The sequence below is a fragment of the Octodon degus genome, unplaced genomic scaffold, assembly GCF_000260255.1.
Source record: "Octodon degus isolate 3935 unplaced genomic scaffold, OctDeg1.0 scaffold00072, whole genome shotgun sequence".
Lineage (NCBI taxonomy): Eukaryota > Metazoa > Chordata > Mammalia > Rodentia > Octodontidae > Octodon > Octodon degus.
This window is the reverse complement of record NW_004524648.1, coordinates 11,292,769-11,314,341: the sequence shown is the minus strand read 5'-3', so window position 1 is coordinate 11,314,341 and position 21,573 is coordinate 11,292,769. Positions and strand designations below refer to the sequence as shown.

General features: G+C 46.1%; 2 protein-coding genes across 6 annotated transcripts in view; both read right to left on the bottom strand.

Moving 5' to 3' along the window:
- Positions 1-17,080, bottom strand: part of Lig3 (DNA ligase 3) — a 21,807-nt gene extending 4,727 nt beyond the window's left edge. For 2 of the 5 annotated variants that reach the window (XM_023719893.1, XM_023719897.1), the window contains exons 1-15: positions 16,992-17,080; positions 16,348-16,416; positions 14,779-15,326; positions 12,076-12,219; positions 9,308-9,505; positions 8,585-8,736; positions 7,773-7,939; positions 7,572-7,649; positions 6,599-6,767; positions 4,327-4,482; positions 3,410-3,541; positions 2,762-2,841; positions 1,413-1,500; positions 857-934; positions 457-580 (exon numbers count right to left, since the gene is read on the bottom strand). In XM_023719893.1, the coding sequence (XP_023575661.1) occupies positions 457-580; positions 857-934; positions 1,413-1,500; positions 2,762-2,841; positions 3,410-3,541; positions 4,327-4,482; positions 6,599-6,767; positions 7,572-7,649; positions 7,773-7,939; positions 8,585-8,736; positions 9,308-9,505; positions 12,076-12,219; positions 14,779-15,322 (2,110 nt within the window). In that variant the 5' untranslated portion in view covers positions 15,323-15,326; positions 16,348-16,416; positions 16,992-17,080. Of the gene's footprint in view, positions 1-456; positions 581-856; positions 935-1,412; positions 1,501-2,761; positions 2,842-3,409; positions 3,542-4,326; positions 4,483-6,598; positions 6,768-7,571; positions 7,650-7,772; positions 7,940-8,584; positions 8,737-9,307; positions 9,506-12,075; positions 12,220-14,778; positions 15,327-16,198; positions 16,630-16,991 lie in introns of those variants that run through there. The other 3 variants (XM_023719894.1, XM_023719896.1, XM_023719895.1) reach the window with 3 other exon arrangements.
- Znf830 (zinc finger protein 830) overlaps positions 16,870-21,573 on the bottom strand; it is a 29,069-nt gene continuing 24,365 nt past the window's right edge. Inside the window, exons 2-3 of the mRNA XM_012515632.2 lie at positions 16,992-17,186; positions 16,870-16,893 (exon numbers count right to left, since the gene is read on the bottom strand). Of these exons, the coding sequence (XP_012371086.1) occupies positions 16,870-16,893; positions 16,992-17,186 (219 nt within the window). The remainder of the gene's footprint in view (positions 16,894-16,991; positions 17,187-21,573) is intronic.

The following is a 21,573-nucleotide window of genomic DNA, read 5'->3' as shown; positions in this document are numbered from 1 at the left end:
AGGCATGTGCCACCTTGCCCAACCTTCTGTGTGATTTTTAACCTTTATGAACCCGAGTTTGCTCTCTAATAGATTAGGGATAATCATACCCAACCTAGGCTGTGGATAATTGGTGATCTACTGTCACACAGTAGATCATCTATTTGTTTCACACACTCCAGCCATGAAAGAGATTTTCCTTGGAACAGAAAATACTTTTAGGCCGAAGAAATTGAAAAAAATAGCTGGTGGTGACATTCTTGTACCAGGACAGAACAGGGTATTTTTAACCAACTTCTCCGTGCCCAAGTCCATAGTTTCTAGATGCCACTGCCTGATGTGATTCGGGCCAGGCTGGTGTCCTAGATCCGAGTTGTAAGTGGCCATGCTGACAGATGAAGCCAGTAAGAAGGCTGGCCTTTATCTCACAGGGTGCCCCCCAAGAGCACCATCACCAGAGCCAGGTGCCACCCTGACCTTTGCTGCCTTGCCCATAGAAGGCCCCAAGAACCACCAGGTCAGCTGTGTCAGCCATGGCCCCCTCATTCAAATAGTCTTTCTTCACTTTCAGCCAGTGCCGCTTCCCAGGCTCGTATGTACCCTGAAGGGAAATAAGAGAGACCATACACTAGAAACCACTGCATACCTCAGCCAGAATGCAGCAGTCCACAGAGTGTCAGAGTCCAGCCCAACTAGGAAGCGCTTTCAGGCTCTAGCTACTACAGAAGACACACAAAACCCACCCTCCAGAACCAGAACATGCAGGCCAAACCCTCCACAGGCTCCCCTTCGCTTCTTCCCCCAGTCACCTCTGATACCACTGCTATCTAGCCGGCATAGGGAAGACTCAGGAAAAAGCAGAGTATGCCTGCCTCACCTTCACATCCTTCAGCACTAGGCCTTCCAGCCCCTCGCGGATCACTCTGTTTATCATGTCCGCCAAGTCTGAAGCTTTCTGAGGGATGACAGGAGAGAAATTGATAGTTGAAAACATGGCGGCATGGGAATGAAGTGGCAGCTGTCCATTTCTCCACAATAGTTAAGGGCCCACTTAATATAAGGTACAAAGGGTTTGCAAACCAAGGAGGTATCCAACTAGATAGCTCCTTTGATTCTGAGACACAGGGTGCTCATCTAGGAAGTATTTTCATGCCCTGCCCTCCTGGGCAAGACTCATTGATAACAGGGGTCTGGGGAGATGGCTCAGTAGAATAAGCGCTTCCCTGGCAAGGGCAAGGGCTTGAGTTCAATCCCCGGTTCCACCAAAAAAAAAAAAAAAAAAGACTGATAGATAACATACACAACAGCCAAAGGCAAATATCTCAGCAGATCTCATAAAAAAATAAGACACATACTCTCATACTTGACCCAAGGGATTCTCTGCTCTGCTTTCAAACCAGTAGTACCCTGCTTAGTGTAGGGTCTTCACTTACTGTAACTTGCTTCATTTCTGAGAACATGATCCGGTTGGGAATTTCAACCATGTTGTCATGAAGAAACTTCCGCCGCTCACATAGGGGCCTAAGGGGGACAGAAGAACTGAGGGAAGGAACCTTCCATCCCTATGAAGAATTCTGGAGAGGGAAGGAGCACAGTGATGGAGCTGCTGCTTCATGAGTGGGGCTGTCTTGTAGTCAAGATTTCCTGTGTAACACTTCTGCTGTCAAGGGCTCCAAGAACTATATCATGACCGAAGATGGACAACTATGAGCTAGGGCAAAGAGCCACTTCATAGTTGTCATTCCTGTTTCTACTTCATTGAGCTAAGGGAGAACTGGCCTCTAGCCCAGACTGTATAAATTCTGGTCTCACTTGAAAAGCAATTCTAACTTGTTTTATATGCCCTGTACCTTGCTTCACCTCAACCTCAAGGCTGGCTGGTCTGATCAGCAGGCTGAGCTAGGCCACAGGACCCAAATCCCAACTCCCAACCTGCTGACGCTCTGTTCTGCTGCCTTCCACAATAAAGGATGTGTTAGCTGCTAGGTGGACAGTAGCAATAATTGCTAAGTGTGGGAAGGGTCAATACTGGTTTCTTGGTCCCAAGCCTTTCTGTGTAGTAAAGATTGCTGGTTCAGGGCTGTGGAGATAGCTCAATGGTCTAAGCACCTGCATAGGCAAGCGCAAGGACCCAGGTTCCATCCGGTACTGCATGCCACAGCAGCCCTGCCCTAGACACGTGGAGCTGGCCAGAAACACTGGGTATGGTGGTGCACACCTGTAATCACAGCACTGGGGAGGCTGAAAACAGGAGGATCACTATGAGTCCGAGCTACATAGTGAGACCCTACACCAACTACATTTAAAAAAAAAAAGAAAGAAAGAAAAAGAAAAGACTGCTGCTTCATCACAAAGTGGGATGCCTCTCCTATACTGAGGAGGTTCCTGTTCTCAGCAACTTAACAGCATGTGCTTTACGCTCTCACAGGTGCTATTGGAGAAATAACCCGGAGAGCCCACTATGCTCACCACCCGTGGCTCTTGACAGTGTGTCTTGCTTTAGCAGAGACACTTCCTTGGTTTCCTTTGAGACTTAAGCTCTCAGAGATAAGGCAGAGTCTTCCTCACACTGAAGCAGGGTTAGACTTACACTAGTCCCTTTCCCTCTCTCCTTTCCAACTGAATCCCTTACATCTCCAAACAGGACATAAACATAGGTTCCTGGGTTTAAAGATGTTACCCAGAGCTGGGGGTATAGCTCAGTGGTAGAGCACGTGTATGACACGCACAGGTCCTCAGTTCAATTCACAGCACCAAAACGGAAAGATGCTGTCCAACTCACCTGTCCATCAAGCTGACATCATTGAAGTAGATACAGTCAAAAACAAACAGGCAGACATTAGCATCTTGGAAGGCAGCTTTCTAAGGAAAGAGGCAGTACATGGACAAAAGTCAGATGGCAGGACATGTGGGGAAGCGCCAGGCCAGCCCTGGAGGCTTTCTGAAGTACTGTTGTCAAGTCCTACTCTGTGCTCTGATGCACGATGGCCATAAGGACACTTAGCGGGCGCTATCTGCTATAGTGTGGGTCCTGAATGTCTCCCAAAGGCCCGTGTTATAGGCTTGGCCCCCAGGGTGGTGCTCTTATGCGGCAGCCTTTGTGGCAGGTCCCTCAGTGATTACAAGTATAACCCTAAGGGGATGGCTGGATTCTGGCCTGTCCTCTTTATAACTACCTCAGACATTTTGTTATGAAGACAGAAAGCTGATTCACAGTGAGAATAGGAACTAGCTCAATTATAAGGTGATTCCTATTAACAGCTCCTTTTTATTTAAAGAAAAAAAATCTAAATTTAAGACTAAATTCAGAAATAGTTCAGAAACAAAGATGAAGCCCTACCATACGTGGTATATTCCTCCTCCTTTCAAATTGGTAGCATGTATGAGCACACACACATTTATTTTTATACACACAGTCCTGAGCCAGTACCTTGTGCACACCCAGAGTCCCGAAGGGCAGTGGTTTGCCTGTTTTGTTGTCAATCAGGAGGACCTCTGAATCCAAGATCATGCTGTGGCCCCCAGGAAAAGCCTGGGGGATGTAGTCCTTAAAGTGGGCCACCTGGAAGTAAAAAGGTAGCTCTGGTAATGAGCCCAAAGCCACACCAGAGATCAAAGGGCGCACCCCGGAAAGAATACAGAGCAACATACAGAGCCAGGCTCTGGCATCACCTGGAAAAGAGCCACAGGCAGTGGAGGCAGAGGGGAGAGGACCCAAGCCCTACATCCCCTGCCAGGTCTCCTGGGACTCAAAAAATGGAGCTGCAGCTAGGAAAGAAGCTAGCAATGTCAAGAATTCCATCTACCACTGACAGGAGCTACAAAGCCCAGCAGCTTCTCCTAAAGACACCCCAAAGGGCTGGCGCTGGAAACTGAAAGGGGCTGAGGGGTACGGTTTCACCCCCAACATTAGGGCAGGAATCAGTACTGTATTTATTCAGAATGTAAGCTGCTTAAAGGTCAGAACTCGTGTCCATTCTTTCCCACTGCTGTTTGCTCACTAGCTACAATAGGACAGCACCTTGCACATGAACTTTAATCAAGCTTAGAGCACACGGAGTGTGGAAATGGAAAAGACTGTGTGTAGCACTTGCCAAATAAGCTCACATCCCAAAAGCACTGTGAGGGAGAGAACTCCCCCTGTCCCAGGGAGCTCTGTTCAGACTAAACCAAGTCTAGACAGCTTGGGAATTACTGGAATACTCTAAAAATGAACTCATCCATATAACAAAAGAAAAAAAAAAAATCAAACTTCCTATTGTGATCTGGAAGGGCTACAGAAGAACTCTGGCCCTGAGACTCTTAGAGAAAGGAAGGCGAAGGAGTCCTGGGGGAAAGGACTAAGACCTTGTGAGGCAGGACAGGCTTGAGACTGCGGCTGAAGTAGCTGAAGTGGTCGCCGCTCTTGTGCACCTGGACTCGCTCACCATCATACTTGATCTCAGAGAACATGCCATTGGGACACTTCTTCATCGCATACTCAATGGACTTGCATGCCTCAGCCTAGGGGTAGAGAAAGCAAAGCTTGGAGACTTTCAATGAGAGGCTGCTTGGCAACACAGACAAAAATCCCCAAACTGGATTAGTCAGGACAGGACCTGGCTCCTGGGGCTGCCTGCTCTTACTGCACGCTCAGGACAGGCTGTGGAAGAAGAGATGGGAATGGAGAGAACATTAAACCCTGACTATAAAATCAATGCTAGAGTTGACTGTGGTGAAGATGAATGCTGACTTATTGTAGAAAAAGTAGGGCCAGGGAGATAGCTCAGTAGAATAAGTGCTTGTCTGGCAAGCACAAGGGCATGAGTTCAATCCCTGGTTCTGCCAAAAAAAGAAAAAAAGAAAAAGAAAGAAGGAGTAAAGTCACTTTGAAATAGGACTTTTTTTGTCCCTCAATAATTAAGGTTTTCCCTTAGTTACTGGTTGGCTGCACATGCCCATAAGCCCAGCACTCAGGAGGCTGAGGCAGTAGTATTGCTGTGAGTTCAAAGCTAGCCTGGGCTACTTAGTGAGTTTAGGACCAGCCTGAATTATAGAGCAAGAGCCTGTCCCAAAAAGCAAACAAATCAACAAAAATAGGTTTTTCAGGACCTCTGGCTTATTAGCAAATAGAGTAGTTATTTTAGCGCAAGCATTATGTAGGGGTTGAGTGAAGAATGCAGAGACACCGAGGCTGCATGCAGGGTGACAGCGACCAGGACACCCCAACACAGGAGGGGTCGCTCACATAGCTGTGCTGTCCTGACATGACCCAACATTTTTATGTTGTCAGGTTGCGTATAGAATCTCACTTCATCTTTGGTATGCTATCTTCATGACAAATACTGTTCACATTTTAAGAAAACTTAAGGTCAGAGAGGCTAAGTACAGTACCTAAGGTTATAGAGCTAATAAACAGCAGGAATAGATCTCATGCAGGCCAGTGTGGCGAACGTATGGCGTACATGCCACACCAGCTGTTTGTTATCATTAAAAGCTCTAAAAGGTGCTGGCCAGAAAGCTCATCAGACTAAAGCGCCTGTTTCGGCAGAGCACAGCGGCCAGGGTTCAATCCCTGGCACTGCCATGCTGGCCCTGCCCCTGGGGTGCGCTGAGTGTGTGCCTGTAACGCCTGCACTTGGGAGGCTGAAAACAGGAGAATCACAATGAGTCTGATCTACATAATGAGACCCTGTACACCCTGTAGACCCTGCCCTAAAATTCATAAAAAAAAGAAAAAGCTCTAAAAGGCTTGCCATCCCCACTTGAGGCCCCACTCCACAGTCTATGTATGTAACCAAACAAGCCAGTGATGGCGAACCTTTTAGAGCTTTTGATACTAACAAACAGCCAGCAGTGGCACGTGTGCCTTGGTTGACCACCACTGCACGAGACTATATATCCCAGGCCGTTTTTGAAGTGAACAGACTCCAGAAAGAATTCTTATGAAAGTCAGAGAGGCTACTAGTTCAGATGGCTATGGCGGCCTTATTCCTGGGATGGAGACCCATTTTGATGCTGGCCATCCCACACTCCTAGCAAGGTCTTTCCTTCCTAGACACTGAACACTAAACCAAGGTTTTACTACAATACAGAAGGTAGCTGTAAACAAAGCACTGTACACTACTAGGGAAAGCCAGAGATCTTACTGTAGGCATGCTAGCATATACAGTGGGTCGAGTGCCAGAAAGGAAACCCCCTTTCTCATGCAATGAGCAGGAGTGCAAGGCAGTTAGTGTTCATTCTCTACGCTTCCTTTCCCTCCTGAGTCACCTGCCACAGAAGCCTACGTATACAAAAGCTCAGATCTACCCTGCAGCAGGTTATAGAGCTCAGGGCCTCCCAAACACACAGGTGAGTAGATAGGTGCTTGGGAAAGCCTCACCAGTCCTTCCCACAAGGAAGCTAATGACCACAAGGGTAGGGGCAGGGCCAAGACCAGCCATTGTAGGGATGGGCACATGGTTCAGTTCATGCTGCTGCACCACTGGCTCCTGTGTCTGTGCTGTCCCCCTGCAAAGCCTCTGCCACCTCTCTACAACTCTTTCCCCAATCTATTCCCACACCCTGCCACACCCCTTCCCACCAGACATGCACCCAGGATGGGCATGGGCAACAGGGAACAGGCAGGGCTCCTTACCAGCATGGGCTGCACGGGGGTCATCAGCGAGGCCTGGACACTCAGAGCCCGTCTCTGGCCTGGCCCCTTCTCTACCTCCTGCTCATTCTGAAGGACCCGCTCCACTACATCCTGCAGATTGCGCGAGGCTTTGAAAGCTTCATAGGCATTGGGGTCAAGGGCATCTAAACTGCCAAGGGGGACAGAAAGAGGAAAACAAAAGCTTTGACATTATAGCTCGGACAAAGGTCTGCCCTCACAGGAAAAATCCTTATCTGCAGAAAAGCACTGTGCTATATATAATCTCTTCATGGGAGGAACACAAAACAAAACAAAACAAAACAAAACAAAACCACCTAAGAATATTTAGTTTTCTGAGACCTTGTGCCTATTTGGATACAGCTCGCTTTATTTATTTATTTATTTATTTATTTATTTATATTTTTTGAGGAACCAGGGATTGAACTCAGGCCCTTGTGCTTGCCAGGGAAGCGCTTATTCTACTGAGCCATCTCCCTGGCCCTGGATACAGCTTTAGCAGAGGTGGGGTGACATCAGCGAGACTCATCCTAAACTTAAAAAACTCTGTATTTTCAATTAAAACAAGTCTTCTGAGTTGTTTCTCGTGCACTAATCTGTGAGAAAATGTAGGTAGAACTAGATTAGTCCAAGAACTAACTAAGTGGAATGAGGATTTGAATCTAGACCAGTACAAATAGTGGTATCCTCTCTGCTGGGCAGAGCCAGGAGTTTCTTGTCATATTATATGGGAGGCTGAGGTAGGAGGACCATAAGTTTCAGCCCAGGCTAGGCAACTCAAATCTTTAGTGAGACTGCATTAAAAAGGCTGGGGATGTAGCTCAGTGCAAACACACCCAGGGTTGACTCTTTGCTATTGAAGAAAAAAGGAAAAGAGAGAAGAACAGAATCCTCATAATAGCTAGAAATACAGGAAGCTGTCAGTTTAGGCTGTTAGAGGAGAGCTGGTACTTACACATGTTTTGCACCTGAGTTCATCTTCAGATCATGTTTGATCAACCTGATGATACACTTAAGGTCATTGGCTGTACACCTAAGGGAACGAAGCACGTTCAACTTGATCTTTGAAGGGTTCTGTACCTCCGGACATTCCTTCCGTATGGGTCCGTCTCCCCAGCACCTCCCCACTGGGACTGGTGTACTGTGCAGCTCCTACCTGGAGGCAATGTCCTGAAGGGCCTGCTGCTGCTCATCCTCCTTGGTGAGCTTGGAGAGCCGCAGGAGGAATTCATCCACTTCCTGGATGGTAAGGATACTCTTGGCAGCTGGGGGGAAAGACTTGCTCTGCTCAAAGAAGACTCTGATCGTCTCTGACACGTCACCCTGTCTCCAAAAACCAAAATGCCACTGCTGCAATCCCAACTGGTCAGGCATATCCTCTAAAACCTCAGAACTAAAGATGAGTTAAGAAACTTCAGTCATAGGTTCGTGTCCTCAACTTAGTCTATCTCCTCCTTAGAGATTCTACGCCATTCACAGCTTCTAGAAGGGACAAAAGTCTATCCACATAGGATATGCCGCCTGCCTTAGCTGGAAGAGACACAGCACTTATCCAGGGCTGAGCCAATTTGATTCATGCTCATGAATTTGAATTCAGAGACAAATGCAGTCATCAGATAGTGGGGCTGCTTGGATGGAAATTTTCCAGGGTGCCAGGGCTAGGGTCACAAATTGAAGTTGAATGATAAGCCAAACTACTGAGGGAGAAAAAGCAAGAAATAAAATAGCCCAGAACAAGAGCCCAAAGGCAGGCAGAAACCTCAAACTCTGACTTCTGAGATAAGACCTTTTGTGGTTTCAGTCTTTACAAACTTCAAAAGTCAACAGTGTAGCTTCACATTCAGCTCCCTCTTAAGCTGCTCAAATAGGTTTCAGTTTCCTAAAACAGCATGTGCCCAACCATAAGAAACAGCTGCAGGTGCCTGGCCCCCTCACTGCAGGCGCGGCCACCCCTCCCCTCGCTCTGACCTGCTCTAGGTCTCGTGCCATATCGTCTGGGTTGCAGTTAAAAATGCGGCTGAAAAGCTTCACAATTTGCTTATCATTCAAGTTGTAAACACTCTTAATGACACCCGGCAGCAGCAACTTCACTGTTAGGTACACATCACCGTGGAAACCATCTGGAGACAGAAGAAAGGAACCTTCTTGAGAAATGGGGCTTAAACAAATAAATGCAAGGAAGCAGAGGCTGAAAGTGATCTCCACACTGCTGCCCAAGCTCCCAAGGCACCCTGCGCACATCACTACAGCGCAGGAGGCCAGGAGTTAGTGGTCTGCATGTCTGCTCACCTCTGGGCCGCGGATGAACCGGGCAGAGCCAGGACTCTCACCTGAGATCTCCAGGAACTACACGCTACAGAGGCTCTATGACAATTTGTTAAATGAATGAAAGGAAACTGGAAGATATTTCTTCCAAACCATGTATGTAGTTCACAAAAATCTCTTCAAAATATGTGTGATAGTGAATTCTCCACTTGCTCAAGTGGGGTGGGTTTTCCCGACCTTGTGGGAACAGAATAGGGCCACAGGAAGAAAGATGCTAAACCACTTGAGCCAGAACTGGCTCCATAATTTGTGGGACCTGCAGGACACCAGCTGCAGAGAATTAAAACAAGCCCACGCCCCATGCAATTGCAACCTCACTCTTCACAAGCCCACCAGGCCCGCCACAGCCCTTTCAGCCGGCCTCACCTCCTGCTGAGCCTTTCCGTAAGAAGTCCTGGATGATCTGGGTCTTCGTGTTGTAGCTAGGATTATCGGCCACCATGGTACACAACTTCCGAAACTCCCGCAACAGACAATCCTTGTGCTTAGGGTCACATTTACTTGAAGACAGACTTGTTTTAGGGGCAGGCCCTGAGGAGGCTTGCTCAGAGTTGTTGGGCTTGGCTATTGGAAAGAGAAACAAGAGATGTTTCCTTTTGTCTTTTCAGAAGAAAGAAAAGAAAGGTAGAAAGGGACAGAAGGAAACTAATACGTGTTCTCCAAGGGCATTATATGTAGTTTCACTTAATCTTCTTGAAGAGACCCTTTGGGTAGATAACACTGCATACATGTTATAGGTAAAGAAACGGAAGTCAAGTAATCACCCCCAACCTCACAATGGTTAATAAAAAAGGAACAAAGACTTCCACACACCCAAACAGAAGACCAGTGCATGTCTGTTTACGTGAGCACTTCATAAAGAAAGGCAGGCTTCATGCCAAGAACTGCCAGGAGGATCTAAGAACTGTAATGTATACCCTAGAAAAGCTGAGAGGAGAAAGGAAGAAGTCAAGCAACATGTTAGTCAATGTGAATTTACTGATATCACAGACTGTCAGAGCAGATGACTTCCAGGATCATGCAGACCCTCAGAGGTAGACAGGACACATATTCTGCCAACCCAGTCAGGGCTCAACCTTCCCTCCTTCCACCACTCTAACCCTTCTGTCACTATAAAAAAGTAGTCAATAAGCAGGATTTCCTCCCGAAAGCTAAAAATAACAATGACTCTTAGTAATTATTTTTCACCTCCATGATCATTTCTGAAGCAGAATCAAGCTGGGCGTGACGGCACACACTGATAATCCTAGCGTTTCGGAGGCTGAGGTGGTAGGACTGCCAGAATTTGAGATCAGCCTAGACTACGGCTGAACTGCAAGGCAGGACCCTGTCTCAAAAAAACCTAATTTTAAAAAGCAGGACCATCAGCAAGCTGGTTGCTGATAGAAACTTCATGTCTAGGTTTTACATATTCTAAATCCATTGTCATCTCTGACCTAGAGTCTAAGCAGGCAAAATATCTGAAACGTCAGTGTTCAGATAGGACTTAAGAATGAGAACACCCTGTTTCTCTCAATGGCCTCCCAAATCCCATCCTTGAAACCAAAGCCTTTCCAGAATCATGCTCTTTTTATCATCACCTAAACCCTCTGGATTTCTATCTTTGGCCTACTGTCCGACAACCAACAAACCTCTGAGTTTATTGACTTCAAAGTCAGGCAGTTTCTTATAGTCTTCATGAGAACACTGGGATACATGAGGCAAATGTTGCCATACCTGACTCAGATGAAGCTACTGAGGTTCAGACAAGAGAAGACTTGCTTGGTTCCAATCTGGCAAAGACTGCTCGGACCAGACTCTAAGTCTTCTGACTTCAGGAGTGGATCTCTTTTGATCACACAAAATTTCTTTCAATCCCCAATAGCTTCTGCCAGCATTATTATTATTTTCAACTGAGTCAATCACAATAATGTCTCAAACACTAAAATAGGCAACAGGGCTTAGAACACAGGGACTGGAGTCAAACTTCAAGGCAAATACCAACTCCATCAGGAACCTGAACTTCAGCTTTCTCCTTCATAAAGTAGGCCTAAAAAAGTACTCTCTAGGATTAACTAAAAAAATGAAAAAAAAATCCAGTAGGCTAGTGACAGTGAATGTTTTTATTTATTTTATTTTACATATATTTGGTACAGGGTCTCACTATGCAGTTCATGCATAGTGATCCTGCTGTTTTCAGCCTCCCCAGCACTGAGATTACAGGCATGGGCCACATGCCCACACCAGGACTTGGTCACTGGCTCAGTACACCAAGGGGTGGTGCCGGATTGGCATGTGGTGGAGGATCAAACCTCAGTCCCTGCGCTTGCTTAAGCAGCTTAGTCCACTGAATTATGTCACCAGCCCGTGATGGTGAATCTTTAGTGCTCCCAAATAACAAAAGGCCCATTGTGGCACATCACAGGTTCACCACCACAGCCCTAGGCCAACAGGGTCTATTGGGAAAGGTCAAGAAATAATCCTGGTCCTCTCAACTGTTCTCCACAACTTCTGCTCTAGCAAAGCTCTCCTGAGTCCCTGGCTATGAAACAGTAATTTTAACAGTAAAGTTACATAAAAGAAACCATACTATGTCGATGTGTAAACACTTCACCTGTCAGAAAGATACAAATCATAGGGAAAATCCAATCTTACTCTAAGAGATAGGATTTGAACCCCAAGCCCAGTGATTCTGAAGTCCACACACCATTAGGCTGCACTCTCCCAAAAGAAAGCAATAACCTTCCGACCCCTTTCTCCTTCATGCTCCGTGCCCCATGAACATTCCAACCATCTGAACAAAGAGTTGTAAGAACCGAGAAATCAAGGGACATGGTCCGTGCATGACACCGCCCTTCTTCCATACTTTCATCTCCAATTCAGGCAAGTTTAGGGAGACAATTTTCAAAATTCTTTCATTATAAAACATAAGTAAACCACAGGTTATAAAAATCTGCCTGGTCTCACTAAAAGTCTTCACAAAACAAACATCTTCCTATTACAACAGAAATGAAGGGAGCAATGATAATTTCTGTCTTCCCAGATACAAGTTATTGAGACTAGATGGCATAGAATTTTCGTTTAGTGAGAGCCTCACATAAAATACCAAATGAAAGGCGGCCCATAAATATAAAAGTAACCCCAACTTCTCTTACCTGAAAAGCCAGAAAATTTTCGGGGATTGGTACTGGTGACAAATGAAGAGCCTTTCATGGGGGATGTCACCTGGCCAGTGGTTGTCAACTTAGCCTGGACAACAGTTTTTTTCTTTGGTGTGCCTGCTGCCTTAGAAGATAGATCTGTAGGGTCCCCAGAAAAGAGAAAATAATCCTTCAGTGAAAGATCTCTGAGGAAGCTTCCCAAGATTCTATTGAGTGCTCTCAGAGCTTGGCCAGTCACTACCCACTGTCCACGGCTGGCTGGTCAGGGCTATACTCTGTGAGTGAAGGCAGTAGGTAGGGTCTTGGGGCAGAGGGAAAGACGTGCTGGAGAAAAGACCCAGCTACCATTTACCCCTGTAACTTAGATTTCTCATGACTGCTCTCCACATCTATCTCCACATCTATCTCCACATCTATCATCACAATGATCTCCAGAAGTGACAGGATTTGAAAGAAATCATTAATCATACTGTGATAGATAAAACATGGAAAAACTAGCTCCATAAAATTCTAATTTTTAAATGAACTGAAAAGACAAAGACAGATAACAGAGCATTTCTGTTTGGCATAGGCTGGAAAATTCTACCTGTTGACCTTTCAGTCATGTGACATTTACCTGTATATAGTTCTCTCCCCCCAGTGAGAGATGGGTCAAGAAGTAGAAAAGCCTGAGGCCAATGGCAAAAGCAGGCAGGGTGGATGGGGAGCTAGAGAATAAAGCATGAGTGAGACAGCTTTCTCTCCTGGAAATCTTTCCCCTCATGGAACAAGGAGAGATACCCAATTTAGAGCTACTGTTACAACCTGAACCATAGCATGTACTAAACTTGAGGATATGAGTATTATTTTATAAACACTTAAGGTCAAAGAGGACCTGCAGCATTCAGATTAAGTTCATTGGTAGCCTGGAATTGGTGGAATTTGTGAACATGCTGTCTCAACCTTCCAAGTGCTGGGATCGCAGGTGTGGAATACCATACCTGGCTCAGGTTTTTGTTTCTTTCTTTTTTGCCTTTCTGAGACAGGGTCTTGCTACACAGTTCAGGCTGGCCTTGAGCTCACTTCGTAGCCCAAGCTGGTCTCTAACCTATGATCCTCCTGCCCCAGCCTGCTGGAGTGCTGGGATTACAGGCAATCCTCCTGCTTCAGTCTCCTAGAGTGCTGGGATTATAGGCATATGCTATTACGCCCAGCTCAAGATTTTGTTTCTAATACCGTTTTTTTTAATAATAGGAATCTAGATTCCTCATAAAAATGGCTGACCTTGGCCAAGCCAATAGGAACTTCTCCTGTTTCTCAGAAGTTATTCATATTTCTCATTCCTTTTGTTCAATAAATTTTCATATTCTTTTTTTTTTTTTACTGAGAAGAGATATTTATTTAGTTGCTGGTATCTGCTCTTTTTCTTTAATTTTCATATTCTTAAAAGCAAAAAAAAAAAAAAAGAAAAGAAAAAAGGCTGATTCAAAGGATAGATTAGGGCACACACAGATAAGACTATAAAAGTATCACCAGGTATAGTGGTGCACGCCTATAATCTCAGTACTTGATAGGCAGAGGCAGGAGGATCTGTGTGAGTTGAAGCCAGCCTAGGCTATGCAGTGAGGCCGTCTCAAAAGAGAAAAGAAAAAAAGACTGAAAGTATCTACTTAGGCTGGAGTACAAAAGTACTTTAGAACAATTTTTTAGCTAAGCATGCCGACTCACACTTGTAATCCCAGTACTTGGGAGTTTAAGGCAGAGGATCACTGAGAGTCTGATGCCGTCCTGAGGTACATACAGTTCAAGGTTGGCCTGAACTATACAGCAAGACCTTTTCTCAAAAAGCCAAAAGACAAACTTTTTTTCTTGAGGCAAGATCTCACTATGTAGAGCAGGCTGGCCTCCAACTCTCAGTGATCCTCCTGCCTCAGCTTTCGAGTGCTGAGATTATAGGCGTGTGCCAGCACACCTGGTAAGATGACATTAATGTATATCTCAAAATATATACACTGAGTCAGGCACAGTGACACACGCCTATAAACTGAGCATTTTGGGACACTCAGGCAAATAGACTGCTCAGCCTGGTAATTCAGAGAATTCGTAAGACCCTGTCTCAAAATTAAAAACAAATAAATATAATAAAGTGAAGGTCCTGGGTTCAATCCTGAGTACTGACAAAAAAACCAAAGACACACGGGATTAGTTAGAGGTAAAGGACCATAATGTATGCAACCTACTCTTACATGTCAACTACAAGAATTCTGTTTGTGCGCACATGCATGTGTGCATAAAGAAAGACGGCACATGAACACAAACGATGAAGTAAAAGTATATCGATAATCTGGGTAAAGAAAATGAGGGGCTGGTGAGATGGCTCAGTGGTCTAAAGCACCTACTTAGAACAAGTTTAGCAAAGCACAGAGACCGCGGTTCAATCCCCCAGCACCACATGCCAGCTGGCCCCGCCCCCTGGTGGGCTGAGCTGGCCACACACACACACACACACACACAAATAAATAAAAAAAATTTAAAAAAAACCAACAAAACAAGAAAATGAAAGTTCTTTACACTACTTTTAATCTTATAACTCTTATGAATTTGAAATTATTTCCATGGAAGAAGCTTAAGAAAAGAAAGAAAAAACCAGACTCTAGTTTCTGTATTCCTATTCCTATCAGCACTGACAAGATGAGAAAGCTGTATTCTCCACCCCACCTGCAATATGTTGGGTTATCTGTTCCTTCTCGCCATCTTCCAGTTCTTCCCAGCCTTCCAGCTCTGTGAGGTCTTCAATTTTTTTTGTGGTGGCCCGAGCTCGCTCCAGTTTCTCAAACATACACTTAATATGGTACCACTCTTTCATCTCACCTCCAGACTCTGAGAAGGGGTTGGGAACCACTTTGCCAATTCGGCATACTCCCTTCACAATCTTTTCTTTGCATTTTTTGCAGCCAGCTGTACCACGCTTGGCATAGTCCACACAGAACCGTTGCTCAGCCATCTCACAGGGGCCACTGCAGAGTCCCACATGCGACCCTGGCAGGAAAGCAAAGCAAGTGACCCGTGGTCTTAGATGGCCTCCCTGGAATAGCAGAACAGGCTTTCTTCTCTGGAGGAGGCAGTGCCCACGAACTAGATCTGGTTCTGACCACTTGCCCAATTGTCTTATGCCAGGCCAGCGTTCTCGGAATGGGTACAGCTCTTTCCGTCCAAGTGCTTGGAGGTTTCGTAAGAAAAGGATCTTGAAAGCCGAAGTCATATAGCTACGTGAGGAGAATAACAACAAAAGGAAGAGGAGACTCTCAAGAAGCCAGAATCTCACCCAGTCCATGCTGACTAATCAAATACTTCTGAAGCATTAAAGATTCATTGCCTAGGTTAGTTTCCATACAGGAAAATCCAGTTTCAGAAAGGGTGTTCAATTATCTAATGTACATAAATACATCTTGCAATTTACAATGAAGATAATCCAAGCAACAAAAAAGTTTTTTCCAGGCTATCAACGATATGGGATACTCATGATGGATGACGACCTTTAAGTATAAAGAGATCCTTAATCATGAAGCGAAATTATGTTTCTGAAGTTTGCATAAGAGGTACAGTGTCCTCAGAAAACAGAGCTGTGATTTAAACAGCTTTCCTCTGAGGCGCCTAGAACCAGACTGCTGAAGATTCAAATGCTAGCTTGGCCACTTATTAGCTGGGTGACCTTGGTAAGTCAAACTTTTTTGTTCCTCAGTTTTCTCATCTGTTTAATATGGCTAACAATAGCATCTGACTGAGGAGATCCTTGCGCTAAAAGTAAAGCTCTTGAAAACAGGGGCTGCGAACACACACAGGGGCTCTATAACCATTAGATCTTCCTAACATCGGTGAAGTAGTTAAGTTTTAAAAAGCAGAGGCTCCTCCTCTGTACCATTAACCGGTGTAATTCAGTAGGGAATGCTGACCTAACTACACCGAAGGAATTGAGAAGTCATTTCAAATGGAAGCAATAATTACATACACACCTTAGGTTCATATTTTAAAAGTTATCTTTATAGCTGTAACATTATACTGGAGGTTATTTTCAGTCTGCGTGCTGCTGTGACGTGAAATGGCTATGGCCACACAATAAAAAGCTGGCATTCCTTACCGCAGTGCCCCATGATGCAGGGCAAAGCAGGCCTTGGCAATCCGAGGTGGGAGGGCGAGGCTGGGCACACAGCTACGGTTACCACCTCAGAGGCGCTCTCCACTTCCCCTAGGCTCAGTGACTGCCGCGAGGGAGGACATGAGACCTACCTCTCGGGGCGGCTGGGAAAATCAGAGTAAGTCCATGCTCTGGCTGCTGGAGATGGGGCTCTGAACTCCCTGAAAAGGCATGTTTGGAAACGTACGTTTGGGGGTAAGGAAGATCGGAAACTTTCGTGAGATGCACAAAGAGCAACATAAGCCCGAGCTCAACAAGCACCGCGGGGCAAGGGCGGCAGGCGGCGCTCGGGATCGGCGGGGCTCTGTCGCCGGGCTCAGACTCAGAAGGTCGCCCTAGAGAGCAGCCCCGTCCACGCCCCGCACCATCCAGAACGAGGAAAGCAGCAGCAGACGCCAGGACGGGCGGCGGGCGCCGGGCCACGCGGCAGCACGACGCGGCGGGGCGCGGCGACCCATCGGTCCCCGGCGCCGAGCTGCGCTCCGAGAGGCCCGACGTCCGGGACCGCGACACAGGACAGGCGCAGGCGGCACGCCACCGCTCGCCAAGCCCGCCGCAGCGCACCCGCTTCCCGGCGTGATTGGGGGCCCCGCCGAGCCCGCGGGGCCGCCACGTCACGGAGGGTGTGCCCCGGGGCTCTGCGGGAGGGCGGGGAGGAGCCGGGGGCCGCTGCGGAACCTCGCCGTGGCACCTGCCCGGCCGCTTCCTTCCCCACGCCGCGCCGGGCCTCACTTACCTCCCAGGCTCCGGCGCTCAGCGCAGGCCTCCGCACCAGGAGCGCACAGGCCGCGAGCCGCCGCGGCAGTTGGAGCGCCTGTCTCTTTAAATACGGGTCCTTGAGCAGGCGGCAGCGCGCAGGCGCAGCGGCGGGGGGCGGAGCGACGCGCATGCCCCGCCTCCCGCTGGCCACGTGCGGCCAGGTCGGGCTCCGCTGTGGAGCTCCGGGTGGCTGCCCACGCTGCGTCTGGCAGCCTGGACTTCCGGGGGAATCCCCCTCACTTTCTCTTAATTGTTAGAGATCTTCAGGTCCTTGAAGGTGTCGGTTGAGGAAATGTACGGTGAGGAGCGTGGGGATCGCACTGATCGCGTCCTGTGGCCTGTGTTTTCTAAGTGCCCCCGACGCATCTCTCCCGGTCCCTGACGCTAGCAATCGTTCAATGAGTTACTGTCTGGAGAAGGCATGAGCTAGACAGCGGGAAGCTAGGTGTAGATTGAAGGACCGTTTGTATTTTTATTATTTAGAGAAAACCTCAATTCTTTGGTACAGGGTCTCGCTATGCAGCTCAGACTAGTGATTCTCCTGTCTCAGCCTCCCCAGCGCTGGGATTACAGACGTGTGCCACCACACCCGCACAGCATGCTGTGCTGGGGATTGAACCCAATCCTTGCACTTGCCAGGAAGGCGCTTAGCCGAACTATCTCCCAGCCTGGGGATAGACTATTCTGTAACAATACTAAGCTCAAAGAAGGAAATTAACACTGCATTCAGAGTCTGGGGAGGGCAAACAATTGCACCTTGTTAGGTAAGCAAAGAAGACCCGGGTCCCAGGGGAAATTCTAGGCAGTGAGCTGAAGTCTTTGTTCTGTGGGAGGTGGGGAATCATGTGGGGGTCCCAGAGAATGGGGATCACTATTGAAACAGGAAGGGCTTTTGTAGTGTGACCCAGGAGAGATGCAGATGGCCTGAACAAATTCAGTTAGATAGGGTGATGAAGATGGTGCGAGTTTCATCTTCATTTGGAAATTGGTCTCCTAGGTAAAGTGCGCGTTTACCAGATGAAATAGGCTAACTTGAGAATGCAAGTAGATAAGCTATCAATTGAGTTGCAAAATGGAAGGGCAGCCAGGTGTGGTGATGCTACTTAGAAGGCTGAGACAGGTGGATCCTTGGGAGTTTGAGGTCAGCGTGTAGTACACAGTTCAAGGGCAGACTGGACTAGGTAGAGAGCCCCTGTCTAAAAAAAATAATAAAATTAAGAAACAACAAAAAAAAAGTGACTCATCCACGTGGCTGACACTGACAAAGGATCTACAACCTGAGGTACAGGGTCTCAGGATAAATCCTGAGGGGATTTAACTGATCTTATCAGATCCAAAAGCCACAATTCTTATTACATAGGTCTTGTTTTATCTTGGTCTTAATCATCCAGCAAAAAAGTATAAAAACGAAGTATAAGAAGTAAAGCCATGCTGTTATGTTGAGCTGTAGGGGACTCAGGTCTACCACTTCTAACATTGCCAGTCAAGTGGAAGACCCAATACTATTATGGACTACTGGACTATTTTGAAATATTTTGCTGAGTTCACTCACCTATAATATTTAAATGATGGAACTAAACAAAAAAAGAGGATACAGATGAATAACCATTTTGTATCTGTATTCAAAATGGTTAGGATAGATATATAGCTACATTATCTTAATTCAATGAACAGAGGGATTTGTTCTAATAGTGTTTGTAAATAGGATACAATGTCTGCATCTTGTACAACAAATAACCACTAGGAAGGCAGTATGCAATGTGTTAATTATTGGGACTGTCCTACCAATTTGAAACTATCTCATTGCTATTTATTTCACAATAAAATTATGGGGAAAAAAGAAAGAAAAAACAAGAGGGAAGGAGATATTGAGGTAAAAGGATGAATTTTGTTTTGGCTATATTGTTTGGCTGAGTGAGAGCAACCATGGTTCCACTGTTTGAAGTGGATAAAACTTTTTTTTTTTAACAGTTTTGTTTATGTGTGTGTGTGGCCAGCTCAGCCCACCAGGGGGCGGGGCTGGCTGGCATGTGGTGCTGGGGGATTGAACCGCGGTCCCTGTGCTTTGCTAAGCTTGTTCTAAATAGGTGCTTTAGACCACTGAGCCATCTCACCAGCCCCCAGTGGGTAAAACTTTTTTATCATTAATGCAGAATGCACTTGGAAATTGTAAGTTTTGGGAGAACCAAGTCCCAATTCCAGTGATCTTCAACGCATCTGTGCAACTGCACTGAGTACATTTTGGTTTGGGAAATCATCGTTGTCTTTTCCCCCAGGCCATTGCCAGCCTTGGACGGCACTTTCTCTGGTGGCCCTTTGGAGCAGTTGAGCACTCGAAATGTGACTCATCTTTTTTTTGTGTGTGTGTGTAGAACTGAGGATTAAACTCAGGCCCATGTGCTTGCCAGGCAAGCACTTATTCTATTGAGCCATCTCCCTGGCCCCTCTCATCTTAATTGTAAATGAAAAATGTACACCAATAAATACTACCCCAAAAGAATGAAAAAAAAATCTCAGTGTAAGAATGCCATTACAGGGGCCGGGGAGATGGCTCAGTAGTATAAGTGCTTCCTTGGCAAGCACAAGGGTCTGAGTTCAATCCCTGGTTCCACTAAAAAAAAAATCCACTGCTTTTGGGCTAGAGAGATAGGTCAGCGGCATAAAAAAAAAAAAAAAAGAATGCCATTACAGAGTGGGATCCCTGGTACCATAAAATCAAAACAAAAAATGAAAAAAAAATCCAATTACATATTGAGGTGATCGTTTTGAAATGCTGGGCTAAATAAATTATTCAAATTAATTTCATCATTGTTACTATTATTATTATTTAGAAGTAGGAAAAATTATTTTTAGAAATAGGAAAATTTATTAGAGAAAAGGCATGGGGAATCAAAATGGGGAATGATGGATAGGAGTAGGTCCTGAGAGACAGGAGGAGTTTGGAATGGGTTGCCTATTACTACTTCTTTGAAATGGTAACAACTAGAAAATAGGAAACTACACACTTGGCTCACCCTATACAGCAGTGATCAAAATACACTGTGGAGGTTTAATTATTTAAAAAGTTTTATTACAGTAAAAGACGTATTGGAACTAATCCCTCTGAACATACTCTTCAATTTGAACACACCTAGTCTATTATTCTTGTCATTTTCTGTTTGAGGTTTTTGTTGTTGTTGTTTTGTTTTAAATGTATTTAGTACAGGGTCTCACTACACAGATCAGACTCATAGTGATTCTCCTGTTTTCAGCCTCCCAAGCGCTGGGATTACAGGCATGTGCCTCCACACTCAGTCTCAATCGCTGTCTCAGTACGCCCCAGGGGCAGGGCTGGCACAGCATGCGGGGGATCAAACCCAGTCTCTGAGTCTGCGCTGAGCTATCTGTCCCCTGAGAAAGGATTTTGATATGTAGTTAAGGCTGGCCTTGAACTCACTGTATAGCCTGGGCTGGGCTGGAACATTCAGTAATCCAGCCTCAGCCTCCCGAGTGCTGGGATTACAGATGTATGCTACCATACCCAGCTCTTTCCATTTTCTTTTTTTTTTTTTTAATTATTTTTTTTTCTTGCCATTTTCTAAAGCAGGTGTCCAAGTTGTCTCTTGTGAGCCCCTTTAAAAGGTGTGATCAAAAGCAAAGAGGGTGCTCCTGTCTAGTGCCATCCAACAGAAAGGCAGGCCCAGAACAACATTAGTGTCTCTATCCACTGTATGCACCCGGCCTGCCACAGAAAGACTTCTCACTCTTCCCCAAGAAGAAAAGGACCATGAAAATACGCCATTTGAATGGAGTCAGGGCAACCGCGTGAGCATGGCTGAAGACACTGGCGCACAAGGGCTTCTCCAGCTGCTTCAGAGAGGGTCAAGAAGGATGGAATAAGCGTGCAGGAAGCACAGTGGAGTATCCTGAGGGAGGCTAATGGCAATGTGCCTGTCACTGAAACTTTAAGACATTTAAGCATTTACTGTATTCTTTTGTGATCATAACTGTTCTTTTTATTGGACAGCCCCCCCCCCCCAGATTTAAAATATTTGTGGAGGGTAGTATCTGTGCCTTGGGAGTCCTTTTTTGTTTTGTACTGAGGATGGAAACAAGGGTCTTAGTGTTAAAGTTTATCCATCACAGTCTTTTTAGTTTTTGTCTTGAGATGGGGATCTCTCTAAGTCACAAATTGTCAAAGTTGAGCTCAAACTTGAGATCCTCCGGCCTCACATGCCCAGAGCGCAGGGCCATAAGCTGTGAAGCCCGTGCCCGGCTCTTACGTGCCTTATTTATCCTTGCTGCCCCAAATGGTGCCGGGCACCTAGTATACAGCGGGTATTTCAGGGGTGCCCTTCTGAATCAACAAAGGAAGCGCACGAGCAATTGACACGAGTGACTGAACCTCTGAAAGGGGTGAGATCTCTTAGGTGGTTTATTATATTGTGTCTTTAACAATATTTGATGTGAATTTGTAAAGAGACCCAGGCTCTAGTGATTGTTCCCCTTGACTAGAGCTCCATGGCACCGGTTCTCTTTCTCTCTCTCTCTCTCTCTCTCTCTCTCTCTCTCTCTCTCTC